We start from the raw sequence: 23,922 nt of genomic DNA, 5'->3' as shown, positions 1-23,922 counted from the left end.
GGCCATCCGAGCGCTGTACATGCACATCAGCGAACTGAAGGCTCGTGATCTCCGACTTCTGGCTTGAAAAACCTGGCTCATTTTGGATGTACACCGCGCGAAGATTGAGAATGAATCTTGACACCAGAATGGTGGTCAACCTAGTAGTACAGAGACTCTGATGTGGCGAACTGGCACTGAATAATTCGAGAACGTTACGTACGCCTCTATCATAAGAGGAATTGTAACCATCGTCACCTTTGTGCCGTCCATTGAGCATGAATGCGAGTTCCACTAGAGAATAAAGCGCACCGGATACTTGATTCCCACGAGATTGATGATGCCGATGAAAAGAATTGCTCTGTAATATATTCGTTTGTAATACTAATGGAGAGGGAAATGAACAACGTACATAAATTGCAGAGTACCTGAATTCAAGTCCTTGCACGTGAGTTCTGTAGAAGTAGGTGTGGACAGCTTACCATCCTTTTGAATCAGAAACAGTAGCTGTGTACTTTTCCAATGCGCTAATGGTTGGAGTTTCTGGATTCTTATAGATGTTTTGAAGACGATCAGGAGGAGGACAACACAATTTGCCATGATCGAAAGAATAGCGGTGGTAAGGTCGACTATATAACATATGTAAGTACAACTCAAAGAGCCCACAGAAGTGACACACAACTACGACAGCTGTCAGAACACATCACTGTGAAAGCGAGTTCTTGTTGCTTACGCGTCGCTTACACCTCCATTGAGGTTCGTGTATTCGATGCAACCCGTAAATGGGACAGGGTTGAATGCGAATTGCTCTCTCGCGTATGCGTACTGAGCATGGATCGTAAGACAGTAATTTGTCATAACATAGAAAATACACTACGTACTGCGTTCAGGATAATAGAGATCATTTCCATCAGCAACACAGATACGAAGATCCGCCGATCTTTGTCCCAGATAGCATATAGTCGCATAGATATAAACACTGGCAGCAACATGAGATACGTGCTTCCCACGAGCCAAACGTGACACACCCGCAATGTTTACCTCCAGAACGATGAAGAGTAGACGAAGTATTCTCAGTATGCTAATACAGCTGGGGTGGCGTCAGTATCGTGTCTCGCACGGCCCACCAAAAACATACACCTGAGAACAACAGATACAGTCAATTCAAAATTGATGGTCGGGTGAAAAAGAGAACACGCCTCATCTGCTTTTGAAGCCAATCGGATATAGTCCACACAAAGCACGCCAATCAATAGGAGCGCATATGCCATGGAGAGGTACCGGTTGAGGAAGTATACTACATTTGCTCCAGAGAGCGGGCGTCCCCATACATGACGGACCTCTAGGGACAATGTCAGAGCATAATCATACAGAACAAAAGCTGAGGCAGCATTAGATATAATCTCGCATATGAGAGTCAACCCACTCACTTATCGTGGCGGCTAGGCCATATAGGCTGGTTGTGCTGGTCAGTATTCACCAGAGCTGCGATACTGATGTACTTGCATAAGCTTATATTCGTACAGATCTTGCACTGTATAAGCGAACATGCCAAAATGAAAATCTTACGGCGAGAGGAGTGTGTATACAAGGATAGACCCTGCGCTCATGCGGGTCAAGGCTACAACGTTTACATATCACCAATTGAGTGACAAGGGCAGTGTACAATGGAATATTATTCCCATGATGAACGCGCCAAGGAGATCAACAATATACCCGACAAGGTGTCCATCGTGTATAGTAGTTGATCATCTTGACAGGACGTAATAGTGCCGAGTTGTGTAGAAGACATCCCTGCACGTAGTGAAAAAGAGGGTCAATCGCGGCATAATGAGCTGGAGACTGACGATCAACATACTTGACACTGACTCAGCCTGCGATGGAAAGCAATGCAGAATTCAGACACTGTAACGGAGAACATTGTATGGGAGAAAATTTGCTATTCTGCGCGTAAATGGAGTGATATGATAGATCACAGTGATCTCGTTGCCATGACTCAATCACTTAATACTTCGCAGGCTGCCAGTTGAGGGGATCGCTAAGTAGTAGTCCTCTCTGAGATGGTAAGTACATTTGAAGGGCCCACATGCTCAGGCTAGCGCATATGGCACATTCGCTGGCGACCCAGTCTCAGGGTCCGCAGCCACAGCGGAGGAGTTTCTCTTCGGGAGTTGCCAGCCACAAATATCTTCGTTGTGAAGTCGTGTACATTACATACAGTGCAGCGACACTCTCTTTCACACCAAAACGCATCATGATTGTCTGTGCCATTAATCAGGCCAATCACTCACAAAACGTATCTACATAATTTCCTCTCTATCCCAATATATTTCTCATTTACTCTGATCTTAGGATCGGAGCATAAGGGATGTGTTTTCGGAACATCTTGTTTGACAACGATGAGCTTGGATTCGGTGAACCTTTTCACAGTGACAGTCTGTGACTACCATGTTACTGATTGTGATATTTTCCAATTATGGGTGCTCTATGGTCACGCACTGTGCATCATGATCTAGGCATATCTTGTGCGCGCTTGATGTGCCATGTCACTTCTCGTCATGTTCTGCCACACTGTGTTCGACTTTCAGATAGATTGTATTATAGGGATGTACAATCCTCTGATCTTGCCCATTAGCAGATATAAAATGAGGAAAAATGGGTTCTGAAGCTAGTAATACAAAAGATGAATGCCAGATGTGTGTTGTGCAACAAAGTAGCACATCAACACAATTCATTACTCTTTGATTCCAGTGGATGTTGCTGGTTCACATATTCATAGAGCCATAGCACCACCACTGATAGGTCTAATATTTGGTGTGTAGCTAGTGTCCATGTCTAGTAACTTCAAACAGAAATTAGAAGCTTATTGGTATAGAAATGTGAAAAGGACCAGGGGCATGAAAAGGAGTGTCGCTACACTGTACCGCTAGAATCGTGATAGACTAGTGTTACTTGCATCCGGAACAGAAAGCCCACATAGACTAAACACGCGAGGAGCCACCGGCTACTTCAAAACAATTACAGCTCGTTCCCAGGCATGATCGTAGCGGTCGCACCCTAGCCTGGTAATGCTTGAAAAGTTGGTGCCAGCGAGTATGAAGGAAAGGCCGACGAGGACCCATGGGCCTAAGTGTACTCCAAATGAAGGTGTATCGTTTTCCATTCCCGTTTGTACATGGCTGAAGCACGCACTCTATCTCGCGACGAACTAAATATCCCGGCATACGCAACTATAAGCGAGGATCGGCTTGTAAATCTGATGCAATTCGTATCGAATCCAGACCGCGTAAATGGCAGCCATCAGGCCCGTGCCCCCGGCTCATACTACATTCCCAGCAAGTCAACGCGCGTAATGCTAATATTAGGGACGCGGCACATACCTTTTGATGAAACTCGTGCTCGAGTCAGTCCGAACTCAACTTTATTCTAATTTCGTCCAGTGATACTATCTATTCGTCATCACTGTCATTGCCTCCTTCGCTGCCGAAGACAATGTTACGACTTGTGTCGATACTCTCCAAATTGACACTCGTCTGGCGGCCAGATATCGATACGTCTCGGGTATAAATAGCACGAAGGTTGAGATTAAATCTCGATATCAAAGTGGCAGTTACTCTAACGGAGCAAGTATGACTGAATTAGTGTCATGTCACTTAAGCTGGGTTGTAAATGATACTCACGCTTCCAGCAAGAGTGGTAGCGTCCGCATTTGTACAGTCTGAGTGCAGATAAGAATATCGTGAAGGTACCAATGTAAGACATATTGAGAAGGCGTACTGGATACTTCAATCCGACCGAATTGACGATGTATATGATTAGAATGGCTCTAGATATAGCAGTGTCATTCGTGCTTGACCAGTAGGTCAAAACCCGAAAACGCACATGAACTGCAGAGTACCTGCACCAAACTTATCAGCTACATGTTACGAATCTAGCGTAACGAATGGCGCACCATCCTTCTGGATGAGAACGAACAGCTGAGCGCCTCTGTTATATGGTAGACCGATCTGACGGATACTAGCAGATGTCTTGGCCAGGATCAGAGCAAGGATAATTCCGTTTGATAGAATGGAAAGGACGGCAGTGGCAAAATTGACTGTGCGGAATCATTAGTCTCAAGAGACTCGGTGTCCTTAACTGTGACTGACGACTTGAGAACATTATCGTAAGAAAGCGCGATGACAATCAGGTTCTCGCTACTTACGTGTTAAATGTATCCACATTGGTGTACGCGTATTCCATGCAAACCCTAAGCGGGGCAGTTTCGAACGCAAACTGCTGCAGACTATACAAGTACTAAACACGGGAAATCAGGATATACTCCTATCGTTCTGGAGGATACATACCGCATTGAGAATCATAGGGGCCGATTCTATGAGCACGCTGAACACGAAAATCCGGATATCTTTGTTCCAAATGGCAAAAACGCGCAAGGATATAAAAACTAAGATCGACGCGAGGTTAATAGACGGCGTAGCCTCAAATCGAACGTCATGCACCTACGAAATTTATCTCAATGATAACATAGATCGGCCGAAGAGTGCTCATAACACCAATGCAACTGGTGTAAGATCAGTGTCATGTATCTTGCGTAGTCAACCGTGGACGCACACCTGTGATTGGAGATAGATCAACTAGGATCAGTTCACGAGCTTGTTGAGAGAAACCGGGACGTACTTTGTTTGCCGTTGGAGGCGACTGTATATAACCCGTACACAGTACGACAATCAACAAAAGCGCATACGCAATAGACAGATACCGGTTGAGCAGATATATCACGATTCCTCCAGAGAGCGGACGCCTCCATACACAATGAATCTCTTGCGATAAGGTCAAAGCATAATCATAGAGAACGACCGCTGAAAGTTGTCAGACACCAAGCCTCACGTTTGAATTCAGCCAAGGTGCTGTTCAGATACTCACTCACGGCGACAGCCACATGGTAGTACACGCTTGGCGCTCTTCGTCAGTTCTCATCACAAGTGTGCGGGATTAGTAGCGGACTTACGCTAATCCGTCGTCAATTAGATCGGGTGTTATGTACATAGCTGTTGGGTTATGCGCGAGGTGTTGAAAATCTAGAGCGAGAGCAGGGGAATGCAAACACAAGCTGTTTGCTCGTTCAGGTAGTTCGAATGTTACCTATCATCCACAGGGGTCTTTTTGTACTCCACTGTCGATGCATCGAAAGAACTCTCTCACGACCCTGGGTTGAAGAAGATTGACCAACATCATGATTCGGCAGATGCCAACGCCCCTTGACGAGGATTTACTATCGTTGAGCCGCCCGCAAGACGTTGAACACCTAAACTAACGAATGGGACGAGCCACAAGAAGGTCGGAGACTAGAGATCGACGGACTCCACCACATGTAATGTAGGCACAACACCGAGCACTGTAAGGACATCAGTGGGTCAAATATAGGATTCCTTCTCTGGTTCGAATTACTCATAGCATTATCGTTCTCGTTACGACAGAAGTTCATGATTTTGCGCTTTCACAGGTTGCCAGGTTTCGAAGTGATACAACTGGCTGCAGTGGTTCTTGCATCAAATGCAGAAGCCGTAGCATTTCGAAGTAAGCGCCCAGACCCTGGATTACCTCAGTAAGGCAAGACGAGTTGTAATGAGAGCAGAGCCTCTCCATGGCGTGCGGATGAAGAAAAATGTGTTTGTTTCACTCGTGAGGTTCTCATCAGATGGCATGCATGATCTCGAAAGGCCGTGTGCGTGGTCTGGTCCGAGTCGGTGAGAGAGAAAACTGCACAACTGTCAGAGCGTATCCGTGCAGGCGAGCCGGAGTAAATCACATACAAAGGGTGGTCAACTGAAGTTTGAAATATAATATTCCAAAATCCATTCCAGATATCGACACAGCTACTATGGAGGATGAACCTCACAATGTGCAGTGCCGGCGGTTCACACTGCACAGCGTACGCCGACAGACGTCGGCAGATGAGGTCTTGAGACTCCGCTGTGGCTGACACTCATCAAAGTTTCCGCGGCGCTGCTCTATTCCCTGCCGCTCCGACAGCGCAACCAGGCGGCGACATTGCCTTCATGCAAACAAATTAAAAAGCAAGGTATATCATCTACTTTGAGTATATAAATACTGGGCTACAACATTTTTGTGAGCCGTAAGGTGAACGGGCCTAGAGATAATTCGAATCGACTCGCTGGGAATTTTTGTTGTGATCAGGCGATAGAACGGGATAGAAAATGCCCCAGAGCAAGTAGGTGTACCTTCTCATCTTCGTCCTTTAGCGCAATCCCCACGCCTCTGACGCTATCCAGGTGGCGCGTTGACCGCAGCTCAGGAATGGGGTTCCTTGAGAAGTTTTCCTTGTTGAGATCAGGTCGAATACCAACGGGGCGCACGCCGAGACATTCGACTTTGCTGCTTTCAACATACGGACACGTCTCCAGCACGAATAGGATACATGTTTCTTGCAGCAGCTCGTGTACATACACCTTCGATGGAGACTTCGCTGTCAACGCAGCGCTGGTAATACAAGTCGAATCACTTTGTTTGGAGCTCCTCGGGGGCGCCCTCAAGCTGGCGACAGATGTCCACCGGCTTGCCGTTGTCCCTACACTTGCTCTCGGCGTTGTGTGTCGTGTCGAACGAGCCAACTTTGATCGCGAGGAAAAACTTGGCACAACGTCCAGTGCTCGCGGACCACTTGCCCAGCATCACTTCGGTTGTGGCCAGAATGGGCTCGGGATCAGTACGACTATCTCGAACGGAATAATCTGATATACGTAGATGAATGCACAGGTTCTGTAGACGTCTGTGATGTCCCATAAGGTTAGGCTGCTGTTGGCAGTGCAGGCGAGCGCCTTGAGAGCCTCTTCATCTTGCCATACCACCTTCGGATACCTGGTTACTAGTGTGGAGGGCCGCTCAGAACATGGAGATGACACATGCACTCTTTTGCCCGCAGTCAATGGGGCTGACTATCGGGCCATTGAGGTCAAGCTGGCTGGCGGGATGCTTCTGTGATGACACAGAGACATTCTTTGAAAATTCGCCGTTTGCTGGGAGGAAATGCAGCGAGCAACCGTGTGCGAATGACGGGGAGCGATGTCCGCAACACCCGCGTGTACGGCGACTCCAGAGCGACATGGCTTCAGGAGGATTGGAAGCGGCGTGGACAGTCACTGGATAGTGTGCAGAAACGGCAGCTGTTCTTGGATGGTGGTCTCGACATGGTCGATGACATGAGCAGTACGTTCAGCTGTTTGCGCGAACACACCTAGCCGGTTCATGCGCGAGTTATCGTGTGTGCTTTGCGTTTATACTGAAACCACCTCCATCTCCTTAAAGAGCTGCTAATATTTCACATCAAAACGAATGGGCGCCGTCAGACCTGGCAGTAGCCTAGACCGAGCCATAGCCCTCACCAAACATCATGTCGACTTCCGCGTAGTTTCTGCTTAAAGTTCAAAAGCAGCACAAGATGCCTCGTAGTGTAACATATGCCGAGTGTGACGAACTGTATCCCGTGAGAAATTCTCGTCTGGTGCGTTGCACAGAGCGGTAGCAGCATTCGTCCGTTTGTGGGCAACATCATGGCTCCCCGTACTTCAAGTTGGGTTATACGTTCGGGACAGGTCGCAAAATGCAGGTTTCGACATCTCTTTTCAAACATTCAACTAATCCATAATCCACAGTGAGCGCGACGAACACGTAACTACCAGCATTCACATTCCGGGATAATTTTCCTCCGCCGGATCGCCTGCTAGTACTCTGAATGGTCCTGTATCAGGTCCGGGTCCTCTGTGTCTTCTGTGAGGGGAGCGGACAAGCCAATGTCAAAAATATTCGCCTCCGGACCCCATGGCGGTCTCCAGCTCGTGCTCATGTGATATGGACTTCGTTCGAACCCAATGCGGCCCGCGAAGATCCTGGACTGATCGTTGTCGTCTTCCTCAGCGTTATCTAACATCCCATGGCCCTCCTGCTCCACGTTGATATCAGCGAACTGGAGACTCATTTGGTTACGGATCGTTGTCTCTCCCTGTTCGTGGGTATAGATCGCGCGAATGCTAAAGATGAACCTTGATACCAGGACGACAATCAACCTAGTAAAGCAAGCTTTCACCGAGTTGATTTCAATTAGGAAATGGTGCTTACGCATTTACTACAAATGTCACCACACCCAGCCCCGTCTACGCTGCGTTGAGTATGGGCTTAACGTTATGAAATCGTGAGGCGCACCTGGCCGATGCTAAAGGCGACAAGATTAGTGACGTTGGCAAATATAGTTCCTCTAGTAGAATTAATCGCGATGCCCATTTATCCGTCAGAAAGATGACGAACATGAACTGTAGGATACCTAGAATTCACTTTTAGAACAGACTTCAAGGTACAAAACAGTAAAAAGCGCACCATCCTTCGTAAAGAGTATGAACACCTGCGCACCTCTATGTTGCACTGAAGGAACCACATGCCGAGTATTAATGTATGTCTTAATCAAGATCAGAACCAAAATCGTAGAGGAGAATAAAATATTCAAGACATCAGTGACGATGCCAACTGTGTGGATGGCATTGTTAGTGGCAGGGATCTGAATACTCATTGAATCATCGACTGACGACTGTGAAGGGCTGTATAAGAAAGTGCGACGACATAAAACCAAGTTCTCAACCTTACGCATCATATATGACCACGTTGAGGCTCGTATGGTCGACGCAAGTCCTTGATGGGACAGAGGCGAAATATGCTTTCTCCGTAGCACATGCGTACTAGACATCGACCATCAGAATCGGAAGAACATATGCCGGTGATCCCAGAACAAACATACCACATTGAGGACTGTAAGTACAAGTCCCATGAGTAGAATGATTGCCAGTATCCTGATATCTTTATTCCAGATTGCATACATTCGCAAAGATGTAATCACTAGCAACACCTCAAGATGAGATGGTCATAGGGAGAATCATTCAAAATCACTACCGCACCAGTAAAATTCAGATTGAGGATGGTGTACAGGAGATTGAAATAATCTCAAAGACAGAACAGCTGCCAGTGGGATGGCCGAGAATCAGTGTCGCGCACACTCATTTTGGTGAGTGAACACATACAGCTGCAGATACTTAGCCAATATGCACAAAACCTTTATGAATGATGAACTCACTATGTCTGCTTCGGAATGCGATTGATTATACGCCACATAAGGCTCAATGATCAGGAGCACCACGTACACGACAGAAAGGTACCGATTAATCAAAAATAGGGCGGTTGTGCCAGAGAACGAACGCCCCCATACATAAGTTATCTCCTGCGAAATAGATAGAAAATAATCGTAGAGAACAATTGCTGGAGAATGATCAGGAACCATATCTCACTTAGAATCCGATGATTCGATCGACTCACTGATCGCCACGACAAAAGGGTACTGCTTACTATTACCTGTGGTCAGTGTTCGCCACTCCATTGCGATCACACAAAGTGTACTTACATGGTATCAGATTGCGACATGCTGGGGCTCTGGAACGGAAGAAGCAGCGACGATACATCGCATGAATCGGACAGACTTTATCTTGTATGCTTGAGCGTCAGTAGTGAGGGCAGTGTGAAGTGAAAGATGGTTGTTATAATGCTCACGCCGCAGTTGTTTTGCTCATAACCATGGGTTGATTGCGCCAAAATAAGAGGGCTCGGAGACATGTTGGCAATAGGTCACAGCAAGCCATACGACACTGCCACGGATTGTGACTGCGTGATGGGGGCACTTTACTGATGCGTCTCGGCGTCAAGTACTTGACTTGGGACCGACAAGAAATCGTAGTGCCAACAAGCGAGTCAAGTTGAACTGAATCGCATGACGAACTCCGAGTCGTGGCGGAGAGTCGAGACAATAAGAGCGCTAAGCGTCTCGGTAGGCTCCGAGTTATTGTTTATCGATCTTTGCAAAATACGTGTGAGCTTTTGGAATTTGACCCCGACTCTCCACATAAGTTGCAGCTTGAAGCCGCTCAATCCTTTGGCGTAAAGATAGACGATGCACTCAGGTCGGTTCCGTGATAACTTGCTATTATTCAAATTAACCTTCTACAAGTAATTGTCACAAATACAACATGACTAGGAATATTCGTAGAATACTGACAGTCCCAAGCGGCAACAAGCGCAAGCAGAGTCGACAAAGCATTGGAAAATAGAGCGGAACAGAAAAAGTCTAGAAGAAAATTTGCGGGCTCACAGCGGAGACCGAGCCTTCGAGTCCGTCGTTGGACGCGACCTCATTCATCATAGCCAGGTAAGTCGTCATCGTCCGGAAAGGAATAGTCGGGGGGCATCTCGTCGTCTCCATTCTCGGGGAAGTCAAGGCCGAGCCTCTCCTCCCATATCGTCCTGTTGGACTGGCTGAGAAACGTCATGTCGTGATCTTCCTGAGGGGGAACTTCGGGCATCGGCGTGAGCATGTCGTCGGGGTGGGGACTCAAGTGGACCGGGAGGGGCATGCGCTTGCCGTCGTCATCTGCACGCAAGATTGAGTTCAACGCATGACAAAATCAATGCGCTGCAGAACAGCTCACCTAATCGTGGCGCGGCACCGAAATCGAGCACACTTATCATTGACGTGTCCTTCTCCGCAACGAACAGCCGCCCAATGGTGTCGTCCCAAGCCATGGTCTGGATGGATTTCATGCCGGGCCACCGAGGAAACCTCATGCAGACGTCCTTCCTATCCTTTTCCTCAGTCTGCGCTCGGGGCAGGCTGTACCTCTCCATGATGTGAACCCTGTGTCCCAGTGTTACGGTGTCTGAATAAACACTGTACAGGATAGCCCGTGCCGAGCCTGGGAGAATGCGCAGTTCAGCCGCAGGATGTTGGGGCGGGAGTTTTTCGCCGTAAAGCCCCTCATGCGAAATGGGGTAATGGTATGTTTGGAAACTATGCTCAAACGCACTCTGAGCCAAATCCTTCGGAGATGCGTCTGTTGTTGGTGGCGTCGGAGGGCGGACATTGGGTATACGCTCAGGGTATATGGTAAGGCGCATATATGCCTCCGGCGGATAACATCGCATGAAGATATGGATGGGGGATGGTGCGTAAGCATCCGCAGAGCTCCACAACACAGGCTTGATGGAATCGTCAAAGCGTGTTGGGATGCCATGGTCCGAGATGGTGACGTCATCCAAGGCATAGCAACTTTCTAGCTGTATCTGGGCTGTAGATACGCTGGTTGAAACAAGCGGCTTCTCTCCTATCGGTGGAATAGCGTAGTACTCTATGAATGGGGTCAAAAGATCCTGTGGTCCTCGTCGCTTTTCGCGTTCTGTGGAAGGCTCTAGAGGAGGCGTCCGCAGTTTCCGGACGACCAAAATGGTATCCTGTACAGGAATCAGGCGAATTGCGAGTATGGTATGTTCCTAGTTTACGATGCTATCAATGCCGTTTCAACAGCCAAAAAAAGGACAAATGACGCACATTGTTCGGGAATCCCGTTGTGGCCGCGCAATCCATAGTCGCAAGGGCCCCCCCTTCAAGATTCTTGAAGACAATGGTGTTTGGAAGTTTGACTACCGCAATGAATGGCGATCCTCGAATCTCATCCAGGACGGGGTGCATCAGCTGGCGGCGGGACTTGATGACAGCCAGCAGCCTGAATGGGGCCTCCTGGGCGATGGCGTAATTCAAGAACCGATCAGTTTCGGAATGCAGGCGGGGGTCGCTGAGATGCTCTAGCTTTTCAAGGGAAATCTGGAGAACGGTGCACTCATGCTTGACCGCGACCGAGTGTTCGACCTCATAGTCGCCGGCGTAGTCAGAAATATCGATGTCGTGTGGTCCAAGGTGCGGACGGCGTCTCTCCTTATGGTTCTTGTACTCCTTACGAACGTATGCGATGACGATGGAGCGCTTTCCATTGACGGTCAGATAGCGGGCTTGCAAGTGATATGCCTTTGTTTTGGTGCGTGTTTTGGCGAGAGGAATGACGCCGCCGCGGCTGTAGTCTGTGACAAAAACAACGAGAGAATAATGGTTGCTTCCGTGGTCGCAGACGGAAGCAATCAAGTAAGGTCCTCCGGGCAAAGCGACCATGGAACATATCCGATGGTGAGCATTGAACGTCCAAGGCTGGATTTCGTTAAATGAAGGATCTGACCATCTACGTTCAACGGAGATGGCTCGTAGAAGGAGTCGTTCTAAGTCTAGCCCAGTCAGATGGGGCAGTGTATAACGAGCGGTGGGCGGAATGGGTGGAATAACCACATCGGTCCTGCGCAGGAGTCTCTTCCAGATAACGGTATGGTGAGTAAGTTCATAAAATAATACAGACACCTGGATGAAGAGTGAGTGGCTTGTGTGCGTAGATAAAGGCTTTATGTACGCACTCGTCTCAAAGCCAAAAGGTCGGGTAGGTCCAAATAGCTAAGTACTTGATCCACAAGCACATCGTTAGGCAGCTGGTCGACCCGCAAGATTTTTGGAGATGGCTCCGAGACCAGAGCTAGTAGCCTTCTCCGAACACGAGGACGTGGAATGCCCTGTTCAATGTCTGGGTCGGGGAGACATGGCCTACCGACTAGGTGCCGTAGCGAGGAGAAGAGACGCGACATGGAAAGAGTGACCAGCACAAAATCTGCAAGAGAGTGGGGGAGGGCGGGAAGAGACGAGGGCTGGGAACATTTTTCCAGGAATTTATGTGAATGAGGAGTGTGGCTTGTGGACTTGTGGACGTGTTTTGTATTCCACGGAAGAGGCGTTGGATCCAGTTCCTTGTTCCAAAAAGGGAATGAGCTTTTCTGATCAGCCACACAAACGCCCAAGCGTCGGGGTGGCGGGGTGCTGCTACTGCCTGCCTGTTCCTCCGCCTCGTCGTCCTCTCCGAGGTGTATGCTCTCTGTGTGGATCGACCGCAGCCGTGTGCATTAAATCTGAGTAGACCGCAGCTGGACTTCATCGTCGGATAGACTTTGTTCGCAGGCCGCATCATCAGTCGGCTATGCTGGCGTCTACCGGAGTATACAGCTGCGATCAGGCTGTGGACCCACAATTTCCTCGACTTGGTCGCCCTTGTTTCTCCCCTCTCGACCAGCGTGCATCTCCGGAGTCGTCTTCACTGGCGCATTCCCATCTCTCCAAACTTGTCTTGCTTTGTCTCTGACACCTGACATGTTCGCTTCTGAGTAAATATTCATCAATTCTGCCCACAAACTTGACCGCGCTGATGTCGACTTGCTTTGTCTGCCATCGTCTTGCTTAGATCCTGGTATCTAACAGGTGATAATCTTCCCTCCTGGATCTCGCTCCGTTAATCGTAACACCTCCAATCGCTTAGTGGTCCGCACGCAGGGCCTACTCTTCATCCGCCCCGACAAATCATGGCAACCCATAGTCTCGGTCGCTGTCGTCGACCCTCAACAATCTCACGAGGTTGTCCTTGGGTGTGACGGCCAGAATCCCAATCAAAAGGCACCGTTCACTCTGTGAGTCAACAATCTTGTCGTTCTTCTTGCACTCAGTTGGGTTGGGAAAGGCGGGGAGTGGACCACACCTCTTTCCTTGACGTCAAGCTCTGGCACAAGTCTCGCTCCAAAAAACGCAAAAAAAGACACTTGGTCGGTTCGGCTTATATCACACTGAGAGAAGTGTTGCAGAGGCAGGAGCGACCAGGGTCAGGTATGCAACGTAGTCGAGAGTCAGTTTTCTCACTGTTCTCATATCCCAGCCATACTAGACGTGGATATTCGTCTCAGTTGTCCAACCTCACAGAAAAGAAGTCCAACGATTGGAGGTCGTCAACAACGTTCCGCAACGCTCACAGTCCGACTTGTCGCACCAGAACCCATTCCATCAACCTCTCCCACAAACACCGCGTCCGACGACGACATACTTGATGAGGATGAGCTAGACCGCCGATCCACTGGCTGTATGCATGCTACTTATTCTTTGTCCGGTTTCTCTACTGACACAACTGCTCGTCTTGCACCGGGTTATAGCATCCTCCCATTCACCGTCCGAGACTCTCGTTCCCGCATCGCAATCCCGGGACGAAACCTCGCCAGATCTCAGTGGGTTGGTCGAAAGTGGGCTGAGGAGGCGAAAAAAACCACGAATAAAAGGCTATCATATTGACTCTGAGTCGGACTGCGATGGTTCGTCGTCTGCCGCGTCTTCCTGCCCACCTACTCCGCGGGACGACGACTTGACACAAATCGAAGAGACAAAAGACGACGACTACGAGTCCTACTTTCCTCACCACGAGCGTTCATACAACTCCGGTTCGCCGACGACGCTAGCGCCGCCATGGGGGTTGCTCTCCGCATTCTCACTGCCACGACATGTGCAAGACCATGACACCAACCAGTCTATACCACTCTCGTTTCTGGAGGCATGCGTGGACTGTTTCGCACCATACCGCGAACTGAGAGACGCTGTAGAAGACGCCGAGTTTGACAAAGTCCTATCGCGGCTGCTTATGGAGTGGTACGTTGTCGCAGCATCGGTGAGCCCAGCATCGCGGTACCCGCTCGCCTCTTCAGCTAATTCATCGTGGGATCCTGTAGCTCCTCGCATTGACCGGGTATGTCCCTGTTTTTCTGACGCATATATCCTGCTGATCGAGTCCCCAGGATCGACGCAGCCGTCTTTGGTCTCGCGCCCGGCTCGATCCTGCCCATTGGTGGCTTCGCCCAGCACGCAGTCGCCTTCGGCGCCATCGCCGCCGGGCTCGGGCTCGTCTCGGTTTCCTGGTTTCTCGTGCTCTATGCCGGCGCGAACACCGCGCGCTTCAGGGTGAGTTCTCCCACTCCTCCTTCTCGCGCGCCCAGACTCCGACTCACGCACCCACAGCGCGTCGCGACGGACGTGTACGGGTCCTACTTCTTCTTCAGCCTCACCTGTCGCGCGCCGACGCTGTGCATGTTCCTCTCTGCGCTCGCGCTCATGCTCTTCTTGCTCTCCGTCGCGTGGGCCGCGTGGTCTACCGCGGTGCTCGTCATGTCCTGCTTCGCGGGCGTGCTCTTCAGCATGCAGTACCTCATCTTCGGGTGCCACCGCGCCGTGAACTTCTGTGTGTGGATCGTGCGGACGGCGTGGCGTGCGGCCGTTAGGAGGGAGGTGGCGGCGGCGGACGCGCGGCCTGCGCCGGAGGTACGCGCGCATGAGGGAGGACGCGCGCATGCTCATATGGTGCCGGATGTGCGAGAGAGGATGCCAGCCAGTGTGCCTACAAAGGGGGCTATCGTGCATGAAGAGATTGTCGAAGTTGAGTGCGAGGGGTAAGGAGGCGCATTTGATGCACGTTACGCTCACAGGATATTATGCAGAGTTGAAGTCGCCGTCTGCGCGGACGCACCAAGGTTGGCACAGCCATTTGTACTGCACATCCCACCCCAGTGCTGTTCCGACAGCAGAGCAGGTGGGAGGGTACAGGTTTTGTGCCGAGATCATATAGTACGGCCCGAGTTCTACAGAGCGTGTAATCGCCAATTGCGCACCGCTAAGTTACATGCACACTACACTTCTGTACTTTTCTATCATGTATCGCATACCCTACACCGGCAGCACCTACTCACTGTACCAATACAGCAACCCAGGCAGGCATCCACGATTCACTACAGCCCGCCGCCACTTAGAATATACTCAATCGCAGAGTGCACATTGCCGCCGGTCGCAAGCAGCGCACGCACGTTCTGCGACGCATTCGTGAAGCCCATATCCTGCAATTGCTGCCGACGCGCTTCGTCAGCATCCCCGCACATGCATATCCCCACGGAGGACAGAAAAGACAGCTCACCTGTAGCTGGACCTGGAATCGCTCCTCTGGCGCTCTGGTGTCCGCCGGTGCGGCAGGTGCGGCCCCTAATCCACCGAATCCACCGAACCCAAAGGGGTCCGCAGCACCTGCGCCCCCGCCCATACCACCCATGCCACCCATCGCAGCGAGCATCTGCTGCATCATTGCGGGGTCGAACAGCCCCCTACCTCCCGCGCCTCCTGCGGCCGCGGGGTCAGCGCCAGTACCAGCAGTACCAGCACCGCTCCCGGGCGTTCCAGGTGGAGGGAAGAGGGGACTGATGAACGGGAGCGGTGCAGGGTTCGCGGTGCCCGTGCCTGCTGGCGCTGCGCCACCGGTGGGGGGCTGCGCGTTTTGGCGGGCAGTCGAGGGCATGCCAGGAGCGGGAAATGCGCCTGCGCCGGCATTGGAGGCGCCGCCGCCCTCGCGCATGAGAGAGGTCATCTGGAGCATCATGCGCAGCGTCTCGGGGTTGGACCTGTAGGGGCGACGTTAGGGCTCCGCGGCGTGTGGGGGAGCAGGAGGGCGGAAAAAAATGCGGACACGCACATCATTTGGCGGAATTGTTCGCTCTGGAAGACCTGGCGGACCTGGGGACCCATCTGGGCGAGTTGGGGGTTAGAAGCGATGATCTGGTCGAGGAGGGCGGGGTTCGAGAAAATACTGGATATTTGTTGAAAGAATTGCGGCGAGTTGAACATAGCCTGCATCTGCAATTGAGGAATAAGCAAGCGTACAAAGACCCGAGCCGGTTGATGGGACACAGAATATGATCTGAATATGCGCAAATGCGGATGTATGGATCCCCGGGGTGCAGCAACTTGCGCTTACCAGACAGAAAACGACATCCAGGTGCATGACAGTGGGCCACTCACCATGTTGGGGTCATTTGTGTTCAACCCAAGGTCTGCAAAGGGATTGAGACCCGCCATCTGGCCGTATCCCATGTGTCCATTGAGTTGTGTGAGGGGATCGTGCGGGTTCTGGCCCGCCTGCATGTTGGGCAGGGGCTGTGGAGGAGCGGGGGCAGATGATGAGGCGGCATTTCGTGCGGCGCCTTTGACCATGTGGATGGTGTGGGACGACTGGATCTTGTACGTCGAGAGCACGTCCTCATCCTGTGGGGAACGCTGAGTGATGGCGATGGCGATGGCGATGGCGGTGCAGACATACCTTGAGCACTCGACCTGGGCAGGATGGTGAGTATCGAGAGAGGGGAAGTGGAACGGCAAAGACGATGGTGCGCACCGGAGTAGATCAGTCTCTGGCGGTCGGCAGCGACGTCAGACTTCTCAGCGATAGCCTGCTTGAGGTCTAGGACGGACTTGTCGGTGGAGATGGTGATCTGGAGCTTGAGCTCGCTGGGACCTACGACGAGGTCGATGAGCGGGGCGAGAGGAGGAGGAGGAGGAGAAACCCACCCTTGACATTGATTTGGATTTCTGACGAGTCTGCGGACATGACGAAAGTCTTTCAAGTTATCTACCAGGCGTCGTCTGCAAAACCGATCTTTATTGAATTGATCCTCCGTCGCTCCGGTCCAACTCGATCCGGCTCGGTCCTCGTGCCCGCCGCGGACCGGCTTTCCGCTGCAGTGCTGCTGTTCTCGACTCTGGTGAGTCACGGTCGTCCTACCCTTCAAGTTCAGGCAGTGTTTTACGGGTACCGAGACGAGGCAAGTAGTATCTCCCACAGACAGATACATCCATCGATACAGTACATGAGCTGATTTACAACTTAGGTGGTACTATGAAACCGAAGCTCTACGACAAAATGAACTGTTATTCACATCCTCCCAGTGACTGAACGAGATTAACTGTACAATTACGATGTGTGCATTCAATTGATCTACCCATTCTGATTTATGACAGTTGCACAGCGATAATACATCATGACTAGATTACGAGGGCAACGCTATCGCAAAAAGACCAACATGAATGAAAGGAACCCAAGACACGAAGGAAATATCATCCTGCTGGCGGAGATTCTCCACCGCATAGTGCAGCGCCCGCGCAACTTGCCTGCAGTCTGGCGAGTCGCCATCCCGGAACAACTGCTCGTACACGCTCTTCGCCACCTCCGGCGCGTCAGCGTCGCGTATCGACCATATTGTAGCAATCACACCGCCATATCCAGCGAGCAGCATCCCCGCAGCAAGATGGACCGCCTCTTCCGGAAGAGTCTTGTCGCCCATAGCAGTCTGGCACGCGGACAGGGACGCAAGTCCTCCACGGCGACGCACGAACTGGTTGATGTCCGTCAGCTTCAGACGGCGGCCATCAGCGAGCATCAGTCCGCTTTCGAGGGGACTGTGGATGTCCTGCACTCCATGGCATGCAAAGTGGATCCAGTCTGATTCTTTCATCTTCTCCAGCACGTCTTCCACGGTCCCGTTGGACACCGCGAGCGAGACGGGAGTGGGTGGGAGGCTTTCGAGCGTCGCTTTGATATAATCCACCTCTCGTTGTGGACCGTGGAGTCGGCCCTGTCCGTCCGATTTCGGCTGGGGAACAGCAACAAGACGCAAAGTGTTCGCGGAAATGCCATCATGAGGTGGTGGTGGTTGGGCGAGGACACTGAGAGTGGGCGTGTACGACGAGATAACAAAGTCTGACAGCTTGGATCCAGGATCGGCGGCGTCATACAGACCTGCAGAGTGGATGGGGAGAAACGAGAATGGGCCGGTGGGGCACCAGAAGATGCGAGACGGATGTCCAGTACCTGGAGTCTGGAATACAGGCTCAGAATGTGTTTCCCGCTCAGGATAATACTGTAGTACGCACCAAGAAACCAAGTGCATCCAACCCCGGCTTCGCATCCTTCTCCCACAGTCTCGCGAGAATGGACTGGAACCGCTGATCAGGAGTCTGTTTCATTGGTGCGAATTCCACAGCCCTGTCTGTCCGCGAAATGACGTGGCCATGAGCGGCAAGCGGCTGGTTCATGGATTTCTGCAGCTTCTCCACCTCCTCGTAAGTGATAGCGGCGAGAGGGACACGGGGCACGTCGTCCGATTCAGCTCTGAGGATCAATGTGTCGCATCGGAGCCGACTAGCATCGAGAATGACGACGGGTCCCGAATGCGCCGAAGACGCTAGCTGTGAGAGAGTCTTTGGCAGCAAGAAGGCGTCTGAAACCAGGCAAAGACCGAACGTCGGCGAGACGCTTCTCGTATTCGCGCTGGCGAGGGCACGGTGTCGTCGGGCTTGCGCCTCCGGGGATGCTGTCTCGTCATTCTCCATGCTTCCGGCGATGTCATGGCGGCTGCCCCGCTCCAATTCGTTCGAGACCTGACACAGTCCACTCGCAAGCGCAGGATGGTCGATCTCCAGCTCATCAAGGGGCGTACGGAGGAGCTGCAGCAGCAGGTTCCAGACGACTGCGCGGCCTTGCTCGAGCCATTCGACGGCAAGGCCGCGGTGTCCGCGATCGAGAGCAGCGGCAGCGGCGCCGCGCACGACGTCCGCCGCTCGAAGGAGTTCGTGGTGGCGGTCTTTGAGGGGTAATCCAAGCCACGCTGCTTGCGGGACAGGATCAACGGCAGTAGTGTATGCATCTAAGAGACAATCAGAGTTCCGAAGACGAGCAGACTCGGCCCATTGGACGGACGCTCGAAGGCGAGTGGATGAAGAGCGTCCAAATGAGCGTGCCGTGCTCGAGAAGTGCGATATAGCCCTGTCGAGGGCGGCAGAGTCGCCGAGGTCGGTGGGGCAGCCCAGGAACAAGCTGCCGACGTTGGTCACTCGGGCAGGCTTGTCTATCAAAGAACTTCTTCGAGTTCTTGTACTTGTACAATAGCGCCGAACAAATGTTCGCGCGCGCGCAGTGTAGCCTGACAGCGACGATTCAGTCAGGATGCTTCAGGACACTTCTCCTGAAGCATCACATTCCGAAGCATGAGAATATATACGAGGTAGTACTAGATGGTTATCTACGTGCATAATAGTCGATGTGATCCTGTGCATGTTTCGTAGACACGCTGTATGAGCGTGTGCATGTTGAATGCACCCGTGCAGACCTCCATTTGCGACATTGTCGGGGTGGCCGTCGGGAGTCAATTGCACCGCATCCTCGAGTACAGAAACAGAATTTTCGATGTCGGCGAGGTCGCCCTGGCGCCTGAAACGCTGCAGGAGGGGACTGGCAAGGTTGCCCTAGATAATTCGGCTTGTCAGGGTGGCCGTCCGGCGCAAGTCGCACTGCGTCCCTGTAAGCAGAAACAGATTTGTCCAGGTCGGCGCAAGCGGCTTATGTCGGATTGCTTAGATTAGACGGCGAGGCTTGCTGGAGTGGCGGTCGGGAGTGGGTCGCGCTGCGTCTTCGAACACGGAAACGGATTTGTCCAGGTCGAGTCGACGACGTCGCCGAGCCGCTGGAAGCGATGGAAAAATGGATTGCCGAGGTTGCTCAGATACAGGGGACGCGTCGCACCGGGTGTTCGAGCATACAGATCGACCTGTCCTGGTCCGCGAGGTCGGAGCTGCCCAGGTTGCTGAGATGGCCGGGCCTGTCAGGATGGCCGGCGCCGTATGGTGTCGTCAGGTTCGGCGAGATTGTTGAGAGAGAGTTGAGCGCGGGGATGGCTTCGGCCTTTCTCGAATGAGTCTTGTCTTGCAGTGCAGGGTGGCCTCGAGCTATCACTAGCTAACGTCTCGTTTGCTATCAAAAAATGTACTTGGCTACGACGAAGAACAAGCAGCAGTGAAATGACAACGGTCATCGACAACTTGGCGACTGATGCAAAGACTAGCCTCAAGTGCAGCCAACAAGACAAGCAGATTCGAGTGCTGAGAGGTTTTACCGGGGAAATCCAATCCCATTCACTGGCCATGCGAGCCTGTATATTTACACATGTCTGTCACCAAGAGAAATATCGATCACCATGCGTTGTCACCACAGGACTTGAGAGTACCACCCATAGTAAGAACCTTGATCTAAACACCACCGCCGAGCGTGCAATCCTAGACGAGGGCAGTCGCGCGTCCATGATTGCCCCACCTCCGTCTGACAGTCGGCGTCGGTGGTCTTGCGAGATGCAACGCGTTGACGGCGACTGGCTTGTTCATGCGTGTCCTCGAGTGCCACTCCGAGGTCGTCGTCTTCGCGGTGGCCCGTTTGCGCGGGGCATACATGCACGCAGCCCCGGAAGCAAGCACTGGCATTCGCCACCGCGTTTGGCCACCGAGCCCGCGTCCAGCCGAGAGTATCCTCCGCAGACACCGTCGTGGGGCGCTGCGCTGCGCGGCTGTGGAGTCGACGGGGTGGGTGACCATAGCTTGCACTCAGTGTGCATACATTCCTGGATTGAGAGGAATTCGAATACATGACGCCACTGCCAGATCCAAGGCAGGTTGGAAGCACGATGCGCGCGCGTGGTGTCCACCTATCGTGGCTTCATCTTGGCTTCGTGACCGCGACCGATTCGTCTCGTCAGGCTGCCACCGACCTGTTGAACACCCATCCATGTGCACAGCGAGAGGATGAACGACCCGTGCCCTCGCGGCCTTCCAATTTCCACTCATACATATGTCAACGCAGCTGCAGGCATCTTATCGAGCGCAGTTGTTGCTCGTTACACTCCTTCCTGCTTTAGACCGATACATCGTCTTATCGCACTGATGTGTGCGTCTGGTTGTCCCAAACTTTCCATACGCGCTGTTAGCAGATCTCATGTAGTCCGGCACGCCGATATGCCATGCCTTCTGCTTGATGCTGAAGCTACGAAACGCAAAATAGAACACCTCTTTATGAGCCGCCCTGTTAACAACCCTGCGATCGCGCGAGGGGACGCCATTCTGGTGTTTTTTGAGGCCATGGCGGCACAACACGTTCTCCTGGTTGGTCAAAGCATCGCCGGGGGGGGGTTGCGGTCCTGTGTCCGCACGACCACGGCACCGAGACCGCGGAAGGCAGAGTGGCGGGCACGTCCGACCGCCCGCTGCATGCGATGATGTGCCAGGCCAAGGGGAACAACATCACACCGATGTTTGATGCCCGCTTCACCATGCTCCAACGCATGTAGGTGTGTCATTGTGCTGTCCGTCGGGTTTGGCCTCTACTGATGTGTCACTGCCAGGCCTTGAGGTGTCGGAATATCATGACCTTCCCAGGCACTGAAGGCGTTCTTGTCGACTCCAGTGAACGGCAGCACTACTATATCAGACAAGCCGTCGTGACGACTTGTTACATGTGGACGTCGGGGCTCGAGAACGAGAGAGACTTAACGTGTTGCAGTTGAGGCGCTGGCAATCGAAGTATCCAGGTGTGCAGTAAGAGATACCTGCTTGGTGGATTGTGGGAGAGATCACAGCTGTAAAGACATCCCGAGGCACATATAGAATACCTTTATCAGATCATGCAGTAAAATAATAATAAACAGATCCATGCAGGTTTCGTAGACATCGCTGTACGGGACACGCAAACCTCAACCATGTAGTAGTCTACATAGGGCCCGGCCCTCGCGGACAATAAAGGGATATGAAAAAAAATGAAATGAAAAAACCCCTTGTAGTAACAAATGCAAGCTCGCACCATTAACAGTGGTAAAATCACAGCTAAAGAACGGCCCTGTAGGCCTAGTCTGACCGTCTGAGGTGATTCATACCCCTCAGGAAGCCGGCCTCAGATCAGCAAGGACTCCCAGCCGCTCAAAACGGGCCGACAGCAAGTTGGCGAGTTCGTTCAATACCTCAGGCTTGTGAGGATCGCCATCGGGAAGGCGCCGCACCGCGTCTTCCTGCAACGAAATCGCCCTGTCTATGTCTGCGACATTGCCAGACCTCTCGAAGCGAAGCGTCAGCGGTATGCTGAGCTCGGCCAAGCGCTGAGGTTTGTCAGAGTGATCGTCCGGCGTGAGTCGCTCCGCATCCTCCCGCACAGAAACGGCCCTATCTATGTCCGCCACGTTCCCAAGCTTCTCAAATCGAGCACACAGCAACCCGCCGAGGACGGCCAAGCGATCGGGCTTCTGAGAATGGTCATCCGGAGTGAGCTGCGCTGCACGCTCCTGCGCGGAAATCGACCGGTCGAGGTCTGCGAGGTCGCCTAGTTGCAGAAAGCGGACGCGAAAGGACGCGCTGAGGCTGCTCAAGTTCCTGTGCTTGTCAGCATGGTCCTCGGGGATGAGTCGTACTGTCTCTTCCTCCACCGAAATCACCCTGCCCACGTCCGCGATATCTCCAAGCCGATTAAAGCGGGCCCATAGCGACAGGCAGAGGCTGTACAGATAGGCCAACTTGAAAAGGTGGTCGTCGGAAGTAAGGCGTACTGCGTCTTCCATCGCCGAAATCGAGGCGTGAATATCCGCGGGGTTCTCCAGCTTCTCGAAGCGGTTATAGTACATTTCTCCGAGGTCATGCAAAAGTTTAGGCCTGTCATGATAATCATCCGGCGTATGCTGTAGTGCGTCTTCCTGCATCAAAATGGCCTTGTCCATGTCTGCAGCATCGCCTAGCTGCTTAAAGCGAGCGGACAAGGATATGGCGAGGTAGATCTGACAGATAGGCCTACCAACATGGCCCTCTGGAGAGAGCCTCACCGCTTCCTCCTTCATCAAAACCGACTTATGAAGGTCCTCGAGATTTCCCACTTTCTGGAAGCGGGTCAAGAGCAAGTGTCCAAGAATTGACAGACGCTCAGGCTTGTCAGGGTGATCATCTGGAGTGAGCTGAACTGAAGCTTCCTGTGCAAAAATTGACATCGTAAGATCGGCGAGGTTTTCCTGTCGATCGTAGCGGGTCCAATACGATTTGGTGAGGTTGATCAAGCGATTAGACCTCTCAGGATGGTCCCTAGGGGTGAGCCGCACAGCGTCCTCCATAACCAAAATCGATCTATCAAGGTCCGCAAGGTCTCCCGCTCGTTCGGAGCGAGTGAAGAGCAAGTTTCCGAGAACTTCCAGATGGTGAGACTTGTCAGGATGGCCTTCCGGAGTCAGTCGCACTGCATCTTCATTAGCCGAAATCGACCTGTTTAGGTCTGAGAGGTCCCCTAGCCGTTCGTAACGGATCCGCAGCGATCTACCAAGAGTGTCCAGACGCTTATGCATGTCAGGACTGTCATCGTCGGTTAGGTGCGCCGCGTTGGCCTGTACCGCAATCGACCTTTCAAGGTCCGCGATGTCGCCAAATTGCTCAAAGCGTGTGAAAAGCGCGGTACCGAGAAGTTCCAAACGACGGGGCTTGTCAGGATG

The 23,922-nt window shown here is 52.1% G+C and overlaps 6 protein-coding genes across 6 annotated transcripts; 1 reads left to right on the top strand and 5 right to left on the bottom strand.

The window, feature by feature from the left end:
- Positions 1–3,428: 3,428 nt before the first annotated feature.
- On the bottom strand, positions 3,429–4,140 carry FIBRA_01073 (uncharacterized protein; the record flags this gene model as incomplete). The annotated part of the gene is made up of 6 exons (XM_012322955.1): positions 3,429–3,594; positions 3,660–3,697; positions 3,757–3,805; positions 3,862–3,877; positions 3,932–4,075; positions 4,128–4,140. The coding sequence occupies 6 exons, from the start codon at positions 4,138–4,140 to the stop codon at positions 3,429–3,431; spliced, it is 426 nt and encodes a 141-aa protein (XP_012178345.1).
- A 3,580-nt stretch (positions 4,141–7,720) lies between these two features.
- On the bottom strand, positions 7,721–8,560 carry FIBRA_01072 (uncharacterized protein; the record flags this gene model as incomplete). The annotated part of the gene is made up of 5 exons (XM_012322954.1): positions 7,721–8,063; positions 8,116–8,150; positions 8,200–8,251; positions 8,302–8,317; positions 8,371–8,560. 5 exons carry the CDS (start codon positions 8,558–8,560, stop codon positions 7,721–7,723), a joined length of 636 nt encoding a protein of 211 aa, XP_012178344.1.
- A 1,663-nt stretch (positions 8,561–10,223) lies between these two features.
- On the bottom strand, positions 10,224–12,549 carry FIBRA_01071 (uncharacterized protein; the record flags this gene model as incomplete). Its single annotated transcript, XM_012322953.1, has 4 exons — positions 10,224–10,462; positions 10,521–11,358; positions 11,417–12,271; positions 12,325–12,549. The coding sequence occupies 4 exons, from the start codon at positions 12,547–12,549 to the stop codon at positions 10,224–10,226; spliced, it is 2,157 nt and encodes a 718-aa protein (XP_012178343.1).
- Positions 12,550–13,105: 556 nt separating this feature from the next.
- FIBRA_01070 (uncharacterized protein) lies at positions 13,106–15,217 on the top strand (the record flags this gene model as incomplete). The annotated part of the gene is made up of 9 exons (XM_012322952.1): positions 13,106–13,119; positions 13,197–13,213; positions 13,272–13,419; positions 13,470–13,612; positions 13,671–13,862; positions 13,933–14,438; positions 14,500–14,516; positions 14,566–14,728; positions 14,786–15,217. The coding sequence occupies 9 exons, from the start codon at positions 13,106–13,108 to the stop codon at positions 15,215–15,217; spliced, it is 1,632 nt and encodes a 543-aa protein (XP_012178342.1).
- Positions 15,218–15,549: 332 nt separating this feature from the next.
- Positions 15,550–17,192, bottom strand: FIBRA_01069 (uncharacterized protein; the record flags this gene model as incomplete). The annotated part of the gene is made up of 7 exons (XM_012322951.1): positions 15,550–15,663; positions 15,732–16,209; positions 16,281–16,441; positions 16,607–16,849; positions 16,905–16,918; positions 16,980–17,099; positions 17,153–17,192. The coding sequence occupies 7 exons, from the start codon at positions 17,190–17,192 to the stop codon at positions 15,550–15,552; spliced, it is 1,170 nt and encodes a 389-aa protein (XP_012178341.1).
- A 439-nt stretch (positions 17,193–17,631) lies between these two features.
- FIBRA_01068 (uncharacterized protein) lies at positions 17,632–23,778 on the bottom strand (the record flags this gene model as incomplete). Its single annotated transcript, XM_012322950.1, has 4 exons — positions 17,632–18,459; positions 18,515–19,488; positions 19,750–19,885; positions 22,420–23,778. The coding sequence occupies 4 exons, from the start codon at positions 23,776–23,778 to the stop codon at positions 17,632–17,634; spliced, it is 3,297 nt and encodes a 1,098-aa protein (XP_012178340.1).
- Positions 23,779–23,922: the final 144 nt, after the last annotated feature.

This window comes from Fibroporia radiculosa (genome assembly GCF_000313525.1).
Source record: "Fibroporia radiculosa TFFH 294 genomic supercontigs, scaffold469, whole genome shotgun sequence".
Taxonomy (NCBI): Eukaryota; Fungi; Basidiomycota; class Agaricomycetes; order Polyporales; family Fibroporiaceae; genus Fibroporia; species Fibroporia radiculosa.
This window is presented reverse-complemented; position numbering and strand designations above follow the sequence as displayed.